The sequence below is a fragment of the Rissa tridactyla genome, chromosome 4 (genome assembly GCF_028500815.1).
Source record: "Rissa tridactyla isolate bRisTri1 chromosome 4, bRisTri1.patW.cur.20221130, whole genome shotgun sequence".
Classification (NCBI taxonomy): Eukaryota; Metazoa; Chordata; class Aves; order Charadriiformes; family Laridae; genus Rissa; species Rissa tridactyla.
The window spans coordinates 74,490,970-74,512,615 of NC_071469.1; the positions used below are offsets into that span (position 1 = coordinate 74,490,970).

General features: G+C 49.4%; 1 protein-coding gene across 1 annotated transcript in view; it reads right to left on the minus strand.

Annotated features, from left to right (window-relative positions):
* NECAB2 (N-terminal EF-hand calcium binding protein 2) overlaps positions 1-21,646 on the minus strand; it is an 85,186-nt gene that overhangs the window by 18,622 nt on the left and 44,918 nt on the right. Inside the window, exons 4-5 of the mRNA XM_054200291.1 lie at positions 5,450-5,475; positions 2,805-2,902 (exon numbers count right to left, since the gene is read on the minus strand). Of these exons, the coding sequence (XP_054056266.1) occupies positions 2,805-2,902; positions 5,450-5,475 (124 nt within the window). The remainder of the gene's footprint in view (positions 1-2,804; positions 2,903-5,449; positions 5,476-21,646) is intronic.

Below are 21,646 nucleotides of genomic sequence, written 5' to 3' on the forward strand. Positions count from 1 at the left end.
ATATATTTATATGTACGTATCCCCTAAACATCCTGACATCAGCACGGGCCCTTGGTTGGAGGAGGTGGAGCAGAAGGAGGCCTGCGTGGAGGGACCCATCAGATAGCCCACACCGGTTTCTGCAATCCTGGGATGGAGAATCTTCTCCCGGGGGCTGCAGCTTTACCCTGCAGGTGTGAGCCCAGCCCTGGAGGAAATAAAACACCGCTGCGACGTCCCCCAGGCTGGGGTATGGGAACATACACGGGCTGGCGCCTGGTGAGAAGATCTCAGCAGGGTTATTTTATCAGTTGGGATGCTAAGAAGCCTTCTTCTCACACTATGTTTTGGCAATGCTGACACTAAAACCAGAAAGTCCAGTAAACAAATGCTTCTTGTTTTTTTTTAAGGAAAACATATAGTGAAAAAATCTCACATCTAAAAAAAAAAAAAAAGCACTAATGGTTTGCACTCGGGAAAAGCTTCTGATGCTGCCTGGAAGCCTGTCCAGTCTGAACACTGGAGATGAGCTTCCCTATCACCTACAACAGCTTATTTTCTGTTTGGTTTGGGTTTTTTTTTCCCTGTCAGTTCTTTACTTGAACAAAGCGCCTGTGTTTGAATAAATCATTGATGAGGTTTGTACCACTTTGTTCACAAAATCACAGCAGGGAGATGATGTTTTTCATGAAGTGCTTCTTAGCCAGCTCCTCTCCGTGAAGGAGCCTTGCTCCATCTGCTCGCTCGCCAAAAGTCTGCCGGGAGGTGAAGAGCAGCACACCCACGGGCTGATAAAATGGGGGTGATGAGGGGGTGCCGGGGCCACACTCCTCTCACCTGGCTTTACCCGTCTAGAAGGCAGATGTCTGCCTTGAGATCCTTCAGGGCCACAGGAGGAAGATGCCTCCAGCGCTCTGGATCTCCCCGGTTCCCTCCACAAGACCAAGACGGGGGTGAGCAGCTCACCTTTTGGTACATAACGTTTACCCGCTGCAATTAAGGCAGGTGAATCCTGCCACGAGTCACTGAATCCAGGAAGGAGAAAAACGCTCATCTTACGACATGCATCCCAGCGGATTGGGATCATGAGTAACCATCCCGCTTCTGCTGCGATTTCCTATGCAAGGCAACACCCACACGCTCAGGAATCCCATGTGAGATCCCTTTATAAACAAGGCATAAGCCATCCCCCTCTTGCAAAACGCTGTGAGGAATTAGTCATATATATATCAACCTCGCATTCGAAAAGTCATGGTGGAAGGCATAATGAATAGCAAGCGGGAGTGAATTACTGAGATATCTATGTTAACAAGCGTTTAAAATACATAGTTGGCAAATCTGACTGCCAGAAAATTTGCTAATAATGAATATATATGGAGGCACGAACAGACTTAGCAACTTAATTAGAAAAAATGAACTATTACTGTTGTCCCGATTTGTAAAAATGACCAAAAAAAAAAAATCACAAACACTTCAGACAGATCGGTGCTCGGCCGGAAACTTTTGCCTTTGGTTTATTATGGCAAGACATCAACATGTGAAATATATGGCTTCACTTTCCAGGCTGCCCTCCTCACACACATTAAAAAGGACGGATTTGGATAAAGCAAGGAAATTGGGATCTTTACTCAGCAACCAGAAGGGAGGGAAATTCGCTGTTTCCCACTCTGACTCCTAAAACTTCTTATCATTACCACATCTGAAATGTGGAGTAATTTGCGTTTCTCCTTTAGCTTCGAAGATAAGCAGGAGGGAGATTTCAATCCGGATTGCTCGGAGGAGGGCTGGAGCTGAATCGGGAAGCCCTTACGGGTGCTTGGAAAAAGCAGACACACACACCTCCCTCCTTGGCTCAGTCCTCAGCGCACCACATCACCGCTGGGGGAGGAAAGCAGCTACTTTTCTCTCGTCGTGGCACAAAAGAATGATGCAAATGCGGTTGAAGGTAAAAGTGGGAGAAGGACTGATTACCCTGAGGTAATAAATACCACCGATACAGCCTGGTTATTTTATTAAGTGGTATGGAAATACCAGGAAACGGCTTCAAAGGAGCAAGAGCTCTATAAACGCTTCTCTCCTCCCAAACGAATGGTGCACCTCCCAGCGGGGATGTTTACCCGGTACATCAGCTCAGATTTTCTAGATATTTGTAAAATAAACTTCAGCGTGCTTCTTGATGAGTGCCACTGTCTAGTAGTCCGCTATTAATGGTACCATAAAGGTACATGGTGGATTTTTTAAGAAGCTGGAGGTACCCTGCACATATGAAATAGAACATTTCCCCCGTAGTCCTTCGAACGCACAGCCCCCTACCTTCCAACACTGCAGCCGTGCGCAGCAACAACCCTATTGCTGGAAGTCAGGATGCCTTCCAACACACGAGCTGCATTTAATGGCAGCTTTGTAACACGATGTTTCCAAAAGCGCTCCCAGTGATGCTAACAAGAACTCATGCACTGAAAATCCCACTCGGAGAGACCCACGGGCCGTGTTGTCTGAAGACAAGAGGAGCACCTTCAGACTTAGGAAGGCTGCCGAGAAGGTATGATGATCTGCCACAAAGACCCTGTGCCACCATCTACGGCACACGACATTGGCACCTTGGTTCACAATCTGGCCAAGATTTTCATGACTCATTTGCTGTTAAAACAAAAAATCCCCACTATCGTCCTGTTGCTGCAACGATCCACTTACCGCACAAATGCACCGGCACGAGGAGACAACACTGCTGACCGAGATGAAGCCTTGGGACTTAGATGCTCTGATAACATTTGCACCGTTTGCCCCGAGCCCGTGGAGCACATGGCGCAGTCAGGAGGACTCACCCGTTTGGTGTAGTCCATCGCCTTCAGGATGGAGAGGTTCAGCGTCTCCAGCGAGGCCAAGACATCTTCGTAGTCTCCCATATGGTCAGCAAAATAGTCTGGGAAAACCAAGAGGGACATGATGGGAACCGTTGATGTAACTTAACGCTTCAAGGCTACGTGACGCAGCAAGGTCTATTCGTTGGTGGAAAGAAAAAAATGAGAGGGTGGTTTCAGGTATATTTTTATATTCTATAATCCTGAGTCAAAGTCACAGCTTGTCTTGCAGGGATGGGAAGTGGTGCAATTCCTGTGAAGTTTGGGACCATTTTAAAAAAGAGATGTAAGGCACAGTAGCTTCAGCTGAAAATAAAGGAGCGGGTGCTTTATTTCCGTGCCCCACTTCTGCATTTGACTATATCTTGTCTCTCTCCTTCCTATTGCCAACATGGAGAGAGAAGGCTCAAATTTTTCCATTCCCTTGGCAGTCTTTAACACTCAAAGCATCCAAATACCTGCCAGCTTCACCCCAGCTTATAGGCGCTGAGACTGGCCTTACATCTTCCCCTACATTCTCATGCCGTTTGCGCCTCAGCCAGCAATCCCAGGTCGCATGGGCTCCCGAGAGCAAAATATGCCTCAAAAAAAAGAGAAGGGAGCTGCAAGCTGGGCCCAAAAGCACGTGTTCTCCACCGAGAGGGAGTCCACGCTTTCCCTGTGCCATCCTCATCTCTCCTGCGGGAGCGTTGATGCGAAGTTACCGGGTTTCTGGGTGATTGACACAGACTACAGCTAAAAACCATTCCTTAAAAGCCACCGGCGCCGTTCCTTAGTGCTAAGACATGAAGCTTCACACCGAGGTGGCATCTCTGCGGAATGCAACAAGACACAAACTCCAGGAAACAATCCTGCTAATTAGGTTCTCTTGGCTTAATTAGAAATGCCTATAGCTATTTACAGCCTGAGAACATATCCAAGGGGAAGAAGATTTTGGCAGAAACCGGAATGTCACAGCGTGATTGACAGCAGCTGTTTGCTGTTCCACGATAAGCCAAACAGCTTATCCTCACTGCAGCGTGTTTACTCGTGTTATTCTTCTTATTATTACTTTGCTTGGGAAAGAAAAACTGAGCAGATCTTAAAGGTAAAGGAAAACTGTACATGCATTTTCTGGGCATATCAAGTTCTGCAAGCCGTCCTGCGACAGGACCTCCTCTGGGTGTGAGGAGCTACACAACCACGTTTAAATCAGTCTAGGTGCTGGTGAACTGTTGCACTTCTCGGCACGAAAAAAAAGCCCCAGAACTTTATAAGATGGTACCTGATATGGATTAAGCCATATCAGATTTCTCACAGAAGCTGCAGGGATCAAGAAATCGCTTTTAAGATGCCCTCAACATCCTACAACACGCAACCCCTCTCAAGAGAGAGACCACAGCTTCCACTTTGCCGAAATGAGGTTTTACATTTAAACTAACATTTAGAAGAGGAGCAAGCAAACAAGAAACTGCAGACACGGGCAGGTATTCAGCAGATATGTGATCCAGGCAGGCTCTCACACCGATCGATCCCCTCCAGCTCCAGCAGGAGGTGGTGGGTTTATCTCCCTTCTCTCCTGGCAGCGTCACCCCCAGGAGAGGCAGCGAGGTGGGATCACGCTGGGTAACAGCCGTGTGATTTTTCTGGTTTTTATCAGACTGAAGGAAAAAGCAGGGAGGGGGACAAGCAATGTCGTTACTACCCCTCTGTCTCCTGGCAAAGGTGATGGTACAACCTGTGGGGTTTCGGTTTCTTGGGTCACGTGGCAAGGAGACCTAACGCAATGAGATGGGAACAAGCCCATCATATCGTCAGCAAACCAAAAGGACTTTATGAAAGGCTTAGTTTCTTTATACGTATATTTATACGTTCTTATATTTACATATAAGCAATGAAGGCGAACGGTGAGGACCTGCTGAGGTGGCTTCCACATCCTGGCACGGGAGGGGAGGAGAGGAGGTGGATGAGCCCTCTGCCAGGCCACACACCTCTGTCTCCCCATCTCCTCCCAAAAAGCTGGGGCGCAGGAAACATTTCCCAATACCAAGTGTCCATGGAAAAATACACCCGAATGAGCAGCAGGAGTCCTCTGCATGAGTCAGCTCTCACAGAGGCAAAGCCCTTTAGAAATCCCGGCAGGAAATATTCCCTTTCTGGTCAAGGTGTGGGACAAAACGTTATCAGAGATTTTCTTTTCAGCCTTTAATTTCTGTGAGCCGTGGGAGGTGCGGCAGAGGTGCCGCGCTCCTCAGGCATCCTGCTGGGACAGGCGAAGGTTTGCCTAAGGAGAAACACGTTACGGGTACTGCAGAGGGACACTGCTTTATTGAACTTCAGAGGGGAGCTGGAAGCCATGACATCGCCAGAAATTAAACTCTGGCTCGTTATTGAAGGGGACCCAGGTGCTCCGCTCAGCTCTGACCCCCTTTGTGCTGCACGAAAATGAAGGAAAGTTTTGTCAATTTTCCTATGGAATAAGGGGTGAAGCAGCAGAAGTGCTGGGACCCCACCCCCCGCTCCGCAGCCCCCCACGGCACCCCCAGCTTTGTGACGGGTTCATGCATCCTTCAAAAGCCCACGTGCACCAAAAGCCATCGTTTTTGCCCCGCGAGAGGGACCGCACTCACCGCACAGCTCCTTGGTGTCCACGTTGCTGGAAGAGGGGGAGGACGAGGCAGGGGAGGAAGCAGGAAAAAAAAGAGAAAGAAGATTGTAACGTAAAGGACAGGCAAAGGATACAGTTCGGATTTCTGCAGGCTTAACCCCAGATGCCCACCTGCAATGTCAGCCACCCCTCAGCATCCCCAGGGACAACCTAAGGAGAAGGCAATGGCTGGTGCCACTCAGGGCAACCCCACACTCTGCATCTTCAGCATCTGCCCAGTGGGGACGGGTTCACACGTTATTTTGGATATTTTGAGGGGGAAAAGGGGACCTGTGCCGATGGGGGACTGTACCCACCCTGCACGGCAACTCCCCTGCCTTCCTCCCACATATCCAGTCAGGTGTGGCACAGGAACCTGTTTGTTCCCATTTGCTTGGAATAAAAATGTGCACAATTTACTTTCCCAGATGGATCAACCCTCCCGATTCTACCCTGGGGAAGCATCCACGGGGCTGTGCACAGTTCCCGCGAGTTCCCGCCCGACTCCCTCGGACAAAATCACACAATTACTTCTTAATACGTGGACATTTAGTTTACCTAACAACACCTCAACAGCCAACCTGCTCCAGAAATAAAGATTGCTGCTAATCTTGTTGTGCCTCAGATTCCCACACAATTATTAGAGCTGATCAAGCACTGGAACGATCTCTTAATAGAATTATATTTTATCAATCCATTTATGTCCTGGAAAGCTATTTCTTTAACCAAACTCATCCCTGCTCTGGCTGACCTGTCAAAGTAAGTGGATTAGGGAAAGGAATGTTTTCGCTACTGCTTTCATCAGCACGGCCCTGCCCTGAATCCTAAAATCCTCCCGAGCGCCCGACCGAGCCCTGATCGACAGATCCGCTCCCAGCCCTGGGACCTTCCCTCCCTCTGGCACCTGAAGCTTTCCCTCGCTGCGGGCCCTCCCTCGGGATGAGATATCCTTCCGAAGGGAGGGTGCGCGGTGGGAAAGCCTTCATTTGGGATCGCTGGACCCTGTCATCGAGGATTCACGATGCAAAGGAAAATCTCATCTCCTCTGAAATCTTTTGCCCTCTTCTGCAGCAGGGTCAGACCACGTGTGGGCGGAGCAGCCTCGCTGGGGCAGCGGGACGGGGCACAGCCTGCGTTTCCGCCTCAAATAGCATTATCAAGAGAGCTCGATAATGCTATTTGACATCAGACACTGATATAGGAGATTATTTTTTTTCTATTTACGCTCTGAGAAGATGCGGCGCAGGGGCCCTGCTGGTCCCTCTCTAGATGCCTTTCATCTCCCAGGCGCATTAGCCAGGTGCATTACAGCTAACCAGAAACGCATGTGTGCGCTGGTGATATCTGGGGAGGAAACTCCCCGAATCCACAGTGCCAGCTGTGCCCAGGTTCTCCCCAAAAGCAGAGCCCCCGCTCACGGTACTGGGGACGCCTTCACCGACCCTCCTGAGCTGTGGGACCTGCCGGAGCGAACACCAACATCTCCATCCTGTGATGATGCTGGCTGCCAGAAGGGTGCTACCCAACCCGTCTCCTGCTGTAGAAGCACGTTACTGAGTCACACACCCTTGTGGGTAACTCTTGTCTGTCACGGTATATAAAACAAAAGTCATCCCTCATGTCCGTCACCTCTGTGGCTCAGGACACACGGCGTGGAAGCTGCTTGCACAAGCTTCAGCCAGAGGCACAGGCGGCACGTGCATCTCTGCAAAATGAGCTTTCGCACTGCTCTATCTTAATTCCCTCGGAGATTTATCATCTTTCTCAAACCTTGGGATTACTTCAGTGAATCTTAAAAAAACAAATGGAGGAGGCTGCAAGCTCAGTTTCCCTGACCTGATGTTCTCATGCCCAAACCCATTGAATATCCAGATCCGAAACCCTACCCAAAAGAGCCGACTCCTGACCGAAGAGTCCACAGCGCTTTGGCAGCGTGTGATTGCTAACACGGAGCCTCAGCAATCCGTCGGCAGAGAAAATTCAGGTGGGGGAAGAAACACAGGAGATGCATTTCCAACACCAGCATGGCCCCATGTCCACCTGAGGACGACAGCTGCTCTTTCATCAAAGTTCTCATGGGAGCTGGGAGGTCAACCCGTACTCTCAGGAACATACACGGGAGTAGTTTTTACATTAGCACCACCCACAAGGTCCTTAAATAATATTTTTCAGAAGTGTTTATAAACACCTACCGAAGTGGTTATGGGTTTGCAGCTAGGGCACGTTACTGAGGAAAGAAATCTATTATTGTATTCCACGGGGTTTTGCATTGTAATAATTGGTCTGCTGCTGCCAAAAAATGGTCTTTTATTTCCTCACATCCTGCCATCATATTATTTAACTTAATTGCGCTTGAATGTTAACTTGGCTGAGAAGCTGCTTTTAATTTTAAGCCATCTTGCATTAAGAATAAGCTTAATCAAAGAAATTACTGAAGTCGTAAGTTATCTTCATAAAAAATATGATAATGTTCAGGTGAAAATTTATAAGGAGAAATCAATGGGTACTTGAGCATGACCCATGGCATTTCCTGGGATGTTTCCATCCTGCAGGAGCGCGTCCATCAGGAACGCTGCTAACAGGTGGTCACGTCCCCATTGGTGTCACGGGGGTTGTGTTGCCCAAAGTGGGTGGAACACAACGCATGGGAAGTGCACTACGTGGGTTATGCCAGTAGGATTTTTTACGCTGCAAGTATTCAGCATCTGGGTTCCAAGCCTCAGCTCCCCACAAATACCCTCAGCATCCCGAGCCCTTCATCCCAGCGCTGCCCTTCAGCAGAGATTTTTGGAGCGGCCGCGTACCACGAAGCCCTTTGACATAAAAACATTTAGGTGAGCATTAGCTACCGATTTTTTTTTTTTTAAGCTGCCAGGTAGTCAACATTCCTGCAAGCCACAAAAAGAAAAATCACAACAAGTTGTTCTCATTTTTTTTCAGAAAAAAAAAAAAAAGAAAAAAATCTTGCAGCTACCAGAACACTTGGCTGTGAAATAGCTTTTAATTTTAAGTGTTCTCTACATTAATAGTGTGACTAATTAGAAAACTTATTGAAACCACGACCCAACCAACTAAGCAGAATATAATAATGTTCAAGTGAAACTTTAAATGAAGAAATCATTAAAGACTTCTGCGCTACACAGTTTTTTCTGCATAGTAGAGGCCACATCTATCTGATCTCTTTCCAAAACAAAAGTCTTTCTTTCAAAGTAGAATAAAAAAAAAAAATCAAGAAAATCCAAGTGTTTTTTAGTTTCAGGCCTTTTTCCTCCGTTTTCCAACCAATGAAGCTGTAGCATGGCACAGCACAAGCATCCATCCACAGTTTTGGTGGGGGTGTGCACCCTTTGAGACTACTTTCCAAGGCAAAGATATACTTTGGAGACCCTCCATTTGCCTCTTGGGACCTAATTTCTCCGACAGAAATACGAGCCAAACACGAGAGCTCAGCTTTCCACCTAGAGCATCTTCTGAAAAATCAGAATCCAAGCCAGAAGGCTCATTTGGCCAAAAAAAGGACTGTTTTATTGCTCACCACCCACCACCATTTAAATACACGGGGATAATTTGACCAGATAAACATACTGGCAATAGGGAAATAGTTTTCCCTGCTGGTTCACATCCAGCTATTTCAAAGAAAAAGAAAAGTCCTCAAAGCGTGATACTCCTCCCTCGTATGTGGGAGTTTAAAGAGCAACAACCATGCTGCGAGAGCATCTCCTCAGTGGGCTTAATTAAGTGAATTTGCCCAGCGGGTAATTACTGCTGCACAACCAGCAAGAGGAGGTGGCTGCCCGGAGTAATCGCTGTGCCTCCTGCCTACACCAGAGGGAAATGCATTTCTCCCCCCAAAACCCCACCCAATGTTAAAACGAGGTTTGATGAGCGCCTGAGCTAACGAGGATCCCTGGGAAGTCACCTCTTCGCCTCGCCGCGTCCCTGACTGCACGTTATCTGGTGGACGGGGCTTTCATAGGAGTTGTCCCTGCACCGACTTTCTGCTGCTTTTCCATCGGTTCAAAGCACTTTTAAGCTGTTTTTCTTCCCCGCCTGCCTTTCTTGAAGCACCCTGCTGTTTTTCAGACTTTCTCCCCGGGGAAAGGTGGGGTGGTGACACCAGACAGACGGCACATTGCCACTGGGGGTCCAACAGCCCAGGGATTACGAGCTCAAGCTGAGCACCTCTGGGTGAGTGCCCGTCCCCCACATAACCTCCAGGACTCGGGTCAGAAGCTCCTGCTACATTGATACAAATCAGCCCAATACTTTGTTTAAGCAAATCAGCATTTTCCAGCAGGGGAAAAAAGGGTATTTCTGGAAATTTCGCACCTTGATTATTAGCTTTAGCTCTTAATTAGCAAGCCCAGCGCAGCACTGGAAGGCGTTACCCAGCGAGCATTCCAGGAGGTCTTCAGGGCTCAGCACGGCAAAGCCAGGGCTGTCCTGGTCCAGTGCTGGTGATGGTCCTGCTGCTATGGACTAGAGCCCTGCAGAGGTCCCTTCCAACCAAAATGGTCATGAATCTACCATCCAGCATCTCTCCCTCTCTTTCCCAGCATCTCCCTGTCTCCCTAAGGCAAGGCTGATGGCCTCTGGCTTGCTGCTGTTAACGCGTTTCTCCAGGCTTCTCTTCAATTATAGAGAGGAGCAGAAAAGTTATCTCGGAAAGGAAAAGATAACATGGAGGAGCGGGGGCGTGAAATTCCCTTCTTGAGTTCCAGCTCAGCCATGGGAAGATGTCCCAGGCTCTCCCTACGGGCGGCACAATCAAAAACATAATGGGAACTCAGAAGTTGCAAATACATCAAAGTCTCATCTTCACAGCGTATTTCTCATGCAAATCGCTGCCTGGATGTGCTGCTCAAATGCCACTCAACACCTGATCAGCTTCAGCTGAAGATAATAACTCTTTTACTTGGGCAGATGAAAGGTTTGCATCAGCAGCCACACAGCTTAGTTGCTTCAGCAGCACAGAAAATGGAATTTTTTTCTGAAATCACGTACTACTTCTATTTCCATCTTCCATTCACAGCTTTGGGTTTGCTACAAGGCTTCAAACGAGCATGGAAACAAATTATCCTCTAGCGTTAGCCACCTGCAAAACTCATTTTCATTTAGGAAAGACTAAAAAACAACATGTGCAGCTGGAAAGTATTATTATATCTGATGCTACGCCTTCTAGTCCCAGCAGCAACAGCGCTGTGTTATCTCAGCGCCTCAGAAGTGGAAAATGTACATCCAGATGCCTACTAAAGGGTCACAGATGGTCACTCTTGATCATTCGTTTCGGAACTCAAAGAAACGTTTTTACACAAACCCCAGAGTGAGTGAAATTCTTGCAGGCAGACCATGAGAAATACCAAATACTGAATGCCAGCCAGGAGCTGAGTAACTTTAATTCTAAAGAACTAAGCAACTTCCCAAGCCCTTCATCATACTCTTCTGGAGAATCCTGCTAAATCCTTACCAAGACCTACCCAAGGACCTCCTTCACCTGCCCACTGGCTTTGCAACAAAAACCACACCACCTTTATGATATTTAGTCAAACAAAGACTTCCAAAATCTGAGGTGCCACATGCAAAGAAACAGCACGAACCCCATGCCAAGGCTGCCCACAGCCAGACGTGCCCACAGCCAGCTGCAGCTTCAAATGACACAGACAGACAAGTATTCGTAACGTTATGTCAGCTTTGGCTTCCATTTCTTTAGCTGTGGCAAGCTGGCAGGCAGAGCTCTGGTGCCCACCTGGCTCTTACTCTAAAGGGTGGTCTTCATCTCCTGCCAAAATGTCCCTGCTCCCTGCATGAAATAAATCTGAAACGTATTTTGCGGTGTGATTCAGCGGGAATAACTCGAAAGCGAATGAACAGGCACAGGCTCGCTTGTCCCACACAGGGTGCGGTACAACCAATGCACAGAGTGAGCAGCGCGTCTGAAATAACCCAGTGGGGGTTTCATTCAGCTCTGCTTTTTCCAGCAGGGCAGGGGGAAGCACCTATTTCAATGCCCCGAGTGGGTGGAGGAGAGCCCCGTTCGCATGAGCTGATACAGGGTTCACCATTCACTGCAGGCAGAGATTTCTCCCCAAATCCACGTTACATGAAACGTGTCCAGTTCTGGGCTGCCTGGTTCAAGAAGGACAGGGAACTGCTGGAGAGGGGACAGCAAAGGGCTACCAAGATGATGAGGGGACTGGAACACCTCTCTGATGAAGAAAGGCTGAGGGATTTGGGTCTCTTCAGTCTGGAAAAAAGACAACCGAGGGGGGACCTTATCAACGCGTATAAACACTTAAAGGGTGGGTGTCAGGAGGATGGGGCCAGGCTCTTCTCAGTGGTGCCCAGTGACAGGACAAGGGGGAACGGGCACAACCTTGACCATAGGAAGTTCCACGTAAACATGAGGAGGAACTTCTTTCCTGTGAGGGTGGCAGAGCCCTGGCACAGGCTGCCCAGAGAGGTGGTGGAGTCTCCGTCTCTGGAGAAATTCCAAACCCGCCTGGACACGTTCCTGTGCCACCTGCTGTGGGTGACCCTGCTCTGGCAGGGGGTTGGACTGGATGATCTCCAGAGGTCCCTTCCAGCCCCTACCATTCTGTCATTCTGTAAAACAGAGTCCATGTGGATCGCCACAAAACTGGGACACTTCCAGCACCGGAGCACAATGATTTGGATTAAAAGACCCACGGGAACAGCTCCCACCGCGGCTCCTGAAAGGGACAGAAAGGCTGCCTTCTCCAAAGCAAAACTAATAACTTTATTCTTGCCTTGGCACTTGCTCCATCATCGAGCGCTTGGGGAGCACAGCAAGGGGGGCTGAAAGCCCAGCAGTCAACCGCTGTTTTCTCCGAAGCGCTGATACCACAGAGAGTTAAAAACAGGGACAAAAAATTGCCCAGAAACAGAGAGAAGTAAAAGGAGGATTTTGTATGAAGTTTTCACATATAGATTTTGTATTACGAAGAGCCTCATCACCTATGGTGCGTGATTTGGGATTATAACACATACTAGGTACTCTGGGAGACAATCTCTTTCCTCCTACTTGCCCTTGCTATCAGCAGTATTTTTGTTCACTGGTCTGAAGGGTGAAATCTAGTGTCCCCAGGGATGTTTTGCCCACCCAAACCCAGGGCAGAAGTCATTCCTGCTCCCTGCACAGGCTTTCCTCTGGATTTGGGCAGATGATAACCAAGATAGGGACCGTTTCACTTCTTTTCCACACTTGCTGCTCAGCAAGACAGAAGGTGAGCAGCAGCCGGGCTGCACAGCAAACCCGCATTTAGACCCACTGAATATTAATATTTTCATATTGGTATTTTCACATGGCTTTCTCCGTGGCTCCTCACCTTGATAAGCCATCTGCATTCTCATTAATACAGACACTGCCCGTATCCAATTTTCAACCCAGAAGACCACAAGCATCAGAAATGTTAGCGCACGAAGTTGTGCACGAGGGCACCGGAGTCCTCATTACAAGCCAGCAATCTGGAAAAACACTGATTTTTCAAGGTAAACCAAACTGACCTTCAATACAAACAAGCACGGTACATCTGTCAGGCTCAGGACAAAACACGCTCCTTTACTCATCATGCTTCAAGGCTGTTCCCTCCCTACACAAGGAGTCCCTGTGAAGCTGCTGCAGTGTGGCACCGGGAGGCCAGGACAGACCTGCTCTGCCTGCAGAAACACAGAGACCTCACGAGGTCCTGGTTCCCTGCTGAGCACCCGCAGGTAGTGCTCTCGATGCCCAAACCAGACAAAAAGCATCTCAAGATACCCACATCTGGGGTTTCAGCATCACAAAGGAGTCTCCTTTAAGTGACCTTCTAGCATGATGGGGAAGATCAGCAGGAGACCTTCACTCCCTTCTCCTCCTCCTCCTCCTCCTCCTCCTCCCTGATGTGGAAGCCCCGGGGTGGTGGCTCTCCTGGGGACAGTCTCACCCTCAGCACAGTGCCACATCGCCTTATGGCCACCATGCAGCCCAGGGTGCAGGGCTCCCAAGCAGACACTGGCATCCTTCCCGCCATGCCAGAAGGTGCTGAATTCAGCCTGGAGCAGCTTTCATACCTCCGCATAAGGCAAGTGCCTTAGGAAGGCTATTCCAGCTCTGACTGAAAAGGAAAAGGGAGGAAAAAAAGAAAAAAGAAAAAAGGCTGGTTAGCACCGAATACTAACTCGTAATTGATTCATCATGGCGCTGAATCCCACAGGTGGGCGGCACACTTTGGGCAGCAACAGGTCCAAAAAAGCCTGGACCTGCTCCAAAATCTGCGGAACCCGAGTGCAGATGTCCTGCCTGGCAGCGCGGTGCAGAAAGGCGGTTGCCATAGCACTCGGCCTGAGCGGTAATTAGGGATGCGATGGGAAAATGTCTCTTCTCTGGCCAGTGGCCCGCAAAGCAATTGCATTTTCCTTGTAGCAGTAATAAACCTCGTAAATATGATGCGAAGAGGCTATTAAACTTGCTAAACAGACTCTCTGAAGTCCAAAACTATCCAAGCCGAGGTGTGGCCAGCATCTCTGTCCCCCGTGACCCCATCTCGGCTGCTGGTCTCCCACGGGATCCGACTCCATCTTGGCTGCTGGTCTCCCATGGGATCCACCCCCACCTCTCCCGGCAGAGCCCCTTACCTCGGACATGGCTTCACACTCATCACCGTCCTTGAGGAAAGGCTTTTAGTGTGGATTTTCCTAGGCTTGGAAAAGGGAAAACTCTCCTCCAGGCTTTCCACAGGCTCTCAGGAGTGACCCCACCGGCCCTCCCGGGCCACGTACCCCCTTCCCCTCCCCACGGCCGAGGGCTGTGCATGAGGTGGAGGTGCAGCAGCACCGGGCCACATTCACACACTGGGGCTCAGCCTGACCATAATGCTGCTAATGGTGATGTTCCTGCTTTCGCTCCTGCAGCTGATAAAACCAACGCCGGCACTTTGTCAGGGTGCGGAGCATTAAACGCCCCTCCATTCATAATACGCTTTTTCAGCAGCGCAGCTTCTCAGAGTTTCCATTTCCTTTCAGGGAATCGATATCTACCATAAAGATAGAGACCGTTACAACACAACATGTTATTTGCTTAGTTTCTCATTTTTAAAGACTCCAACCTGCTGCTACATTTCAAGGCCGGTTCAGCTCCTCGCTCCCTTGCCATACTGATTCACTGATTTATTCTGCAGCCATAGATATGCATGAAGCCCCGGGGCTGCCCTACGCAAGCCTCCGCGGGACCTGATTTCCCACCTGCAGCTGCAGGTCCGGGTCAGAAATAGCACGGTGAAGACCCCAATTGCCTCCCCTGCATCCCCAGAACATCCCAAGCTGCAAACCATCCCTGACGCAGACCAGACGCTCTATTCCATCAGTGGTTTCAAGCCAACCAAAATCACATTTTCTCTGCGGCGAAGTATTTGACAGAACAAAACACCCAGCTCTGATCATCAAGGGCACCAAGAAAAGTGACTGAACAGGGATAAAAATGAAACAAATGTTCTGCATGCTGTTGGAAAACACGCTCTAAGCTCTCATTAGTTGTAAGAGAAATAAATGTCACTTTAAAAAAAAGGCAGGGGCAATAAACTGGCATCTGCGGCGTACCAGACATTTGTTTGTTCATTCATCACCAACTGCAATATGGCACTCCGGGCTGTCAGCCCATGCGGGACCGTCTCGCTTTGTCGCGCAGCTCCGGCGCCGGGGTCTGGGTACCGCTGCCGAGCCGGGCCCAGCACCGGTGCGGCTCTGCCCCGCCGGCCCTACCGCTTCCCTATGTTAACAACATCACACACACAGCAAAAAGGTGCAATTTTCCGCAAAGTGCTGCTCATGAATCCAAGTCCCCAGACTCCATGGAGCGCAGGAGAAGCCCGAGGCAGAGATGTCCCACGGCAGCTCTCCATCCTGCCCTCCGCGGAGCACCCTGCACTCAGGGACACCACAGGCTTCTGCCACTCAGTTGTGGGCAAGGGGATGTTTTTTCCCACGTTACGTATCCAATCGGGCCACCCGTGTTAAAAGCAAAAATTGGTGGGGTGGTTTCTGCCCACAGAAGAAAATTTTGGGTGATAAAAGGCTCCTCTTGCATCCCTCTTTGTACCTTGTAAGACCATTTCACAGGCTATTAAAAATAATCAACATCATCTCTCTCTGCTTTGTAAGAGGCGGCCAGAACCTCTAACCACTCACTTAACAAAAGAAAAATCTCTTGAAAAGCTCATAAAATCTCCGGACAAGACGACAACACAATAAAATGCCTGTTTGCAGTGCAACTGATACCCTGACAAATATATCAATGCAGCACGCTGATTTACTAAACTTAATCCAACAGCTGGTTTCTGAGCACAGTCATCACCTTAAATAAAACAGACATTTAGTACAGTACTAAACATTTTCAAGTCTCTGCGTGTGCCAAATCCCTAATAAATTGCATCTAAACCCTTAACTTTTTTTTTTTTTTTTTGGATGGATGACTTGATCTGGAAAGTATCACATCAAAGAAAAGAGGATGCAGGTTTAATTTCAGCCTACAAGTAATTTAGCGGCTAGGGGGGATGGCACTTCCAAATTTATTAAGTTGCCAATTATTATATACACAACTTGGGACCGGTGTGTATATACGCCAGGTTCTATCAGCTCTCGTTTAATTTATCCCCAGGCAGTGGAGGGTAAAACTGGGGACTATAATCCTCGGAACGATGGGCTGTAGACACCGTGGCCAGCACAGAGGCAGCACAGGGCGACCCCTTTGCTCTCAGGGTATTTCCACCAGCTTCACTTCAGAATCACAGCATGATTTTTTGAGATATTTCCATCGTTGAGATAACTGATCATTTAATTTTGGCAGCCTGGTCCCAGGCAGAGCCGGTGTCACCAGCCTGCGTCCTGCACCACGTCCCCCTTCAAACCGAGCTCTTCGTCTCGCCCGTGCGTTCCATGAACAGTAAGCACAGCAATTGCGTCCCAGTTAACGACGCATCAATTTTGCTGTCAGGCTTCTGCAAATTCATCAGCCTCAAGACAGACTTTTAAATACCAGCTGCTTGCGATGCATTTGAACGGCTCTGTAATGTCAACTCTATTACCGGGATAGTTACTGTCACTATTTCAGTTTATTCTAAGAGGGATCCCCTGTTGAGGGGAAAAATAAAAAGGAAAACCAGGAAGGAAAAGAGTATTTTCAACCTATGATGCTCATTTATGGAATCACGAGGTAGCCCTCCTGCCATGGAGTGCTTGATAAAGTGCTTTAAAAAACAACAAAACAAAAAGTTGTCCAGATAGGCTCCCATCCACCCCCCACGAGTGTTTTCCCAGTTTGGCCAGTTCAATAGCATTTTCCCGGCTGCTCTGTTAGAAGCCAGCAACATCCACAAGCATGTTAAAGCCTAATCAGCATTCAGCCAGGGCTGCTGGGTTGCGGTGGCAGTGCGAGCGGATAAGGGATCACCTTTATGCAGCGCCTCTTCTTCTCCCAGTCGCGATGCCGGAGGGGCTCAGGTCATCTCCACACCAAATGCCACCGCCAGGAACGTGAGGGCACTCGCAAAGCCAGCGCTGCTCTTCAGTGCCCACCACGACGGCGGGGAAGCAGGCGGGGACAAAACCAAGACACCCCCAAGACACAAGTGCACACAGCGATAAACCAGTTATAAAGGCGGAAAAGATTTATGCATTCATAACAGCGACTGGAAACCACTGCCTGGATTTCAGAGCAGTTACCGTACTGGACCCTGCAGGGCTGAGTTTTCCGGAAAAGAGCGGTTTGCATCCAAACGCCCTCACCCCGCCGCCCCGGGGTGCTGCTGGCCTCATCCTCCCTGGGCAAGAGAGCCAGGGGACGCCGTGGCTTTTCACCTTCACAGGGGCCCATCAATGGCTCTGTGGCTCGCAGCAAAGCTATATACTTCAGCTGTTTTTTCACAAACCTCCCTCTGCTTCTTGGTCAGAGAATCACAGAATGGTTTGGGTTGGAAGGGACCTTAAAGCCCACCCAGTGCCACCCCCTGCCCTGGCCAGGGACACCTCCCACCACACCACGTTGCTCCAAGCCCCATCCAGCCTGGCCTTGAACCCCTCCAGGGATGGGGCAGACACAGCTTCTCTGGTCCTCTTGTTACCTTCAAAAGAGTAACCATTTGTGTATGTTTTTAACCTTTTATTATTTCTTTTAGCTCATTTTTCAAAGCAAACCACTAAAACAATGAAATACTCCTTTTTTGGGGGCGAGCAGAGGGTCTCTCGGGCCTTTTTGCACAGAGTGCCAACAGTACAAGTCAGTCAGAAATGGCCTTTTTTGACAAATGAATGTTTAACATTTTGCCTATTTCTACTTGATACGGAAGCCTGAATTAATCTGATTTCTATTTGTAATCTCTGTCACATTGAGCTGCAAAAGAGACAGAGAAAAAGTAGTTGTTTGGAGCTCAGCTGAATGATTTGCTAATTGCCAGAAGCAAACAGTAAGACACTGGGAGCATGAGTTAAAATTAAATCAGCTTGCTCTTCCTTTTAGATTTCGCAGGTATCTTGGTTATGATCAAATTTGTGCGTCGGAGAGGAAGAAATCAGAGCAGCAATCCGTCACACACAGCTGGCAGGGAACTAGTAAAAGAACAGCAAAGCAAGAAACCCCTGTACTCCGCTGCCTGTATTTTCCCAGTATCTTTGTTTCCTAAGTAGTCTCTTCTCCTGCCACTGAAAAATGATCTGGAAAAATCTCTCCCCACACTCAGTCCCAAGGCGGACCGCTTGCTCTGCCTACCAAGGACACGTCTGCTGCTTGGTCTTGGTGCCCTACGCACATTTATTCAGGAAAAACACATGGATAGATTCGTAAGACTGGAGCTTAAACCAAAATGCTACGACCTCTTTGAATGCCTACGTGACTCGAATACGAGCAGCTGATTAAAATTAAATATCTTAGTCACTTTTACGGTTTTAAGACATGATCTCAGTATCTTTCCATTCCTGAGAAAAGAAAACCCCTGACGTAGAAGGGCCCCTGCACAGTCCGAAAAATAAGCTGCCGAGCCCCGTTCCCAGCTGGAAAGCCCTCTGGTGTGATGCTTCTCCACTCTGTGTGCACAGACAAACCCTCCCCGGTCCTCGCCCTCCACAGCGAACACCAGCCCGCGGCTCACAGCTAAACCCGCCTGGCCGACGGTATTGAACAGGCTGCCCCCGGGGACCCCGCCAAGCAGCTGCCTGGGGAAATGCCTGGGAAATACAATGAGAAACAGAAAAATGTTCTCAAACGTCTGCTCAAATGAGTTTCTGTGCAGTTTTTCCAGCCTCGTGTTTCTCCCGATGACCTTCCCAGCGAGCGATTTGTTTTAAAAACCCCTTTTCTCCCATGAGCCTGAGGTGTCTTGCGGCTCTATCAGCACGCAACTTTGGCACCAAGTATTTCTTCACTTAGATGAAAAGTAGAGCAGAGTACAGCATAAGTGACAAGTCCTAGCTTATTCTTAGAGAAGAATAAGCTAGAAGAATATTCTTCTTAGAGAAGAATAAGCTAGGACTCAAAAAACATCTTCCACATAAACAGAAAGAACAAACTCCACCAAATGCCCACGCTCTCGAGAGACAGGAATTAGAGCCAGACATATAATTTTTGTGCAATCATTTTGTCCCTTTCAGAAGAGACAAGAATTGTCTCTTGAATCAGTTAATCAAAATCTCAGCTGATTATACCATCCGTAGCTTGTTTCCCAGAGAGCTAATTGAGAACATTCAATATTCAGAAATTAAGTTGGTTTCAATGGGCACATCCATCTCCGTAGCGTGGGCTTTGGGCTCCCAGACGAATCCGGCACGCCACTGAGCCAGGTTTGCAATGCAAATAGCCAAGATGAGGGAGGGGGAGAAAAAAGAGGGAAAAAATGCCCAATCATAATCATCATTGTTCCTTGCCCAAGAAGAGGAAGTACTTTCTTTTCAAATTTGAGAGGGCTGGGTGGCAGAAACCTGGAGAAAAGCATGGGCAGCAGAGCACTGCTGCTAAAGTCTCCCTGCCCACATCTATCGGATGGAGTCTCCTCCATCACCAAAGGACACCAAACCTGATGTAGGTCATGGGAAGGCAAAGCATCTGAGAGGGTATGCCCGGGGCAGCTGTGGTATCCAAGCAAAGTGGTAACAACAGACCTTTTCCACCAGAGGAAAACAATTACCGGAGCAGAAGGACAGCAAGTTGCTGCAGGACTGAAGGTCCTGAAGGTGTCCAGGTGTGGAGCAGGGTTGTGTGCTGGAAGGAGGGTGTTGAGAACCTCATGTTCGCTTGTGATGATGTGAAGCTCCCTTTCTACCCAGGTTATCAGATGGAGCACAAGGCATAGCTTTAGCCTTGCACACATCAAGCTTCCTTGCAAGCTATTCGCCGCTTGCTTGGGAACAGATTTTGAGCTCTTCTGCCGTCACCTCTAACCCCACCAGAATGTCACATTGCTCTTCTACGAACACCAGGAGTTTTCAGAGCTCAGAGTACCACCGAGCCAGAGAGCTGCAGGGCTGCTACCAAGACATAGAGTCATAGAACCATAGAATGGTCTGGGTTGGAAGGGACCTTAAAGCCCACCCAGTGCCACCCCCTGCCCTGGCCAGGGACACCTCCCACCAGACCACATTGCTCCAAGCCCCGTCCAGCCTGGCCTTGAACCCCTCCAGGGATGGGGCAGCCACAGCTTCTCTGGGCAACCTGGGCCAGGGGCTCACCACCCTCACACCAAACAATTTCTTCCTCAGATCTCAGCTAAATCTCCCCTCTTCCAGTGTAAAACCGCTACTCCTCGTCCTATTGCTCCACTCCCTGAAAAAGAGTTCCTCCCCATCTTTCCATCTTCCTTTGGCTCCTCTGGTGGGGAACAGCATCAGTCTGGACCCCCAGCTACACCGGCAGCACCTTGCGAACACCTCCTCCCACTCTTTGGAAGCTGCTCACCGTTGTAGAGCGTCAGGCTCCATAGCCACAGGCACAGAGCCTTATGCGTTTGCACAAGGTCTAATGTAAACCCATTTTATTCTCTGGGTATCGCAATCAAAATAACGGAAAAAACAAAATTCATCCATGCAAGCATCAGCCCAATTTTGAGAGCTTCTGGCTCCGCAAATGCCCTGCTGATGTTTGCGGAGGGTAGAAATGGGAGAAGATCTGGGGGATGTTTCCTAACTGGGTTGGAGGAGGAGCAGGAGGAGCACAGGCTGCCGCGGTCCCTGGCTCTCCCGGCACCCATGCTCCGCACGCCTGCCGCCGGCACCACACGCACCACAGCCCACACCTCACGATGCAGGAGGCAGCTCGCCCCAGCTCCTGTTCCTCATTAGTGCTGACACGATATTAACAGCTTCTCCTGCACAATTAACAGCCAATGACACATAGGCTTGTCCCTCCTCGTTTGCTCTGCTTCCATCAACCTTAAGTAAGCGGCTGAGGTCCCACCGCACCAGCCCAGGGATGGACCCAGCTCATCAGCTTCGTTTCGCCAAGCAACAGGTTGTCCCCACCAACAGTTCCGCATGGAACTGCAGACATTTAAACACCTTGCGCAGGGCCATGTATGCCCCATCTCCCTGCAAAAGCTCCCACCCAAAGCTCCCACCCTCTCTGCACCAGCATTGCAGGGCTCTCAAAACCCTGGAGCTGACTCCACCACTGGAAGCAGCGTGGCTAGGCCACCACAGCAGTCTCTGTCGCGGGACTAATTAGCACAGGTAGAGAAGCTCATCAGCATCGTTACCTGCTCCCAGGGTGGCCCTGCAGAGCCGCGTCTCCATTAGCTCTGGGGCTGAAGCCAGCACTCGGGCTGCCTTCATTGTACCCCACCACAGCCCTGCACCCCAAAGCGACCCCAAACTACTCTGGATTTATAATCCAGCTCCCTGTGATATCTGAGCAGCCGAGAGCTCGGGGGAGGAAGGTGGCTCCATGTCTCCAAGGTGGCTTCCATGTTTCTCAGTCTCCGAAGGCTGACACCCATCCACCCCCTGTCCGAGCACAGCCCTATCTAACCACCACGAAGGGCAGGAGGCGGCACACTGCCGAATGCGCTACAGGCTGGAAAACCCCATTGTCTCCAGTTCTCCATTTGTCACAATCCTCCAGCAAAAGTGACAGCCTGGGGAAGCGGTGAAGGGCTTCCAAGAAGAGATACCGCTTCTGTTAATTATCCTACGTGCATGCTCCAAC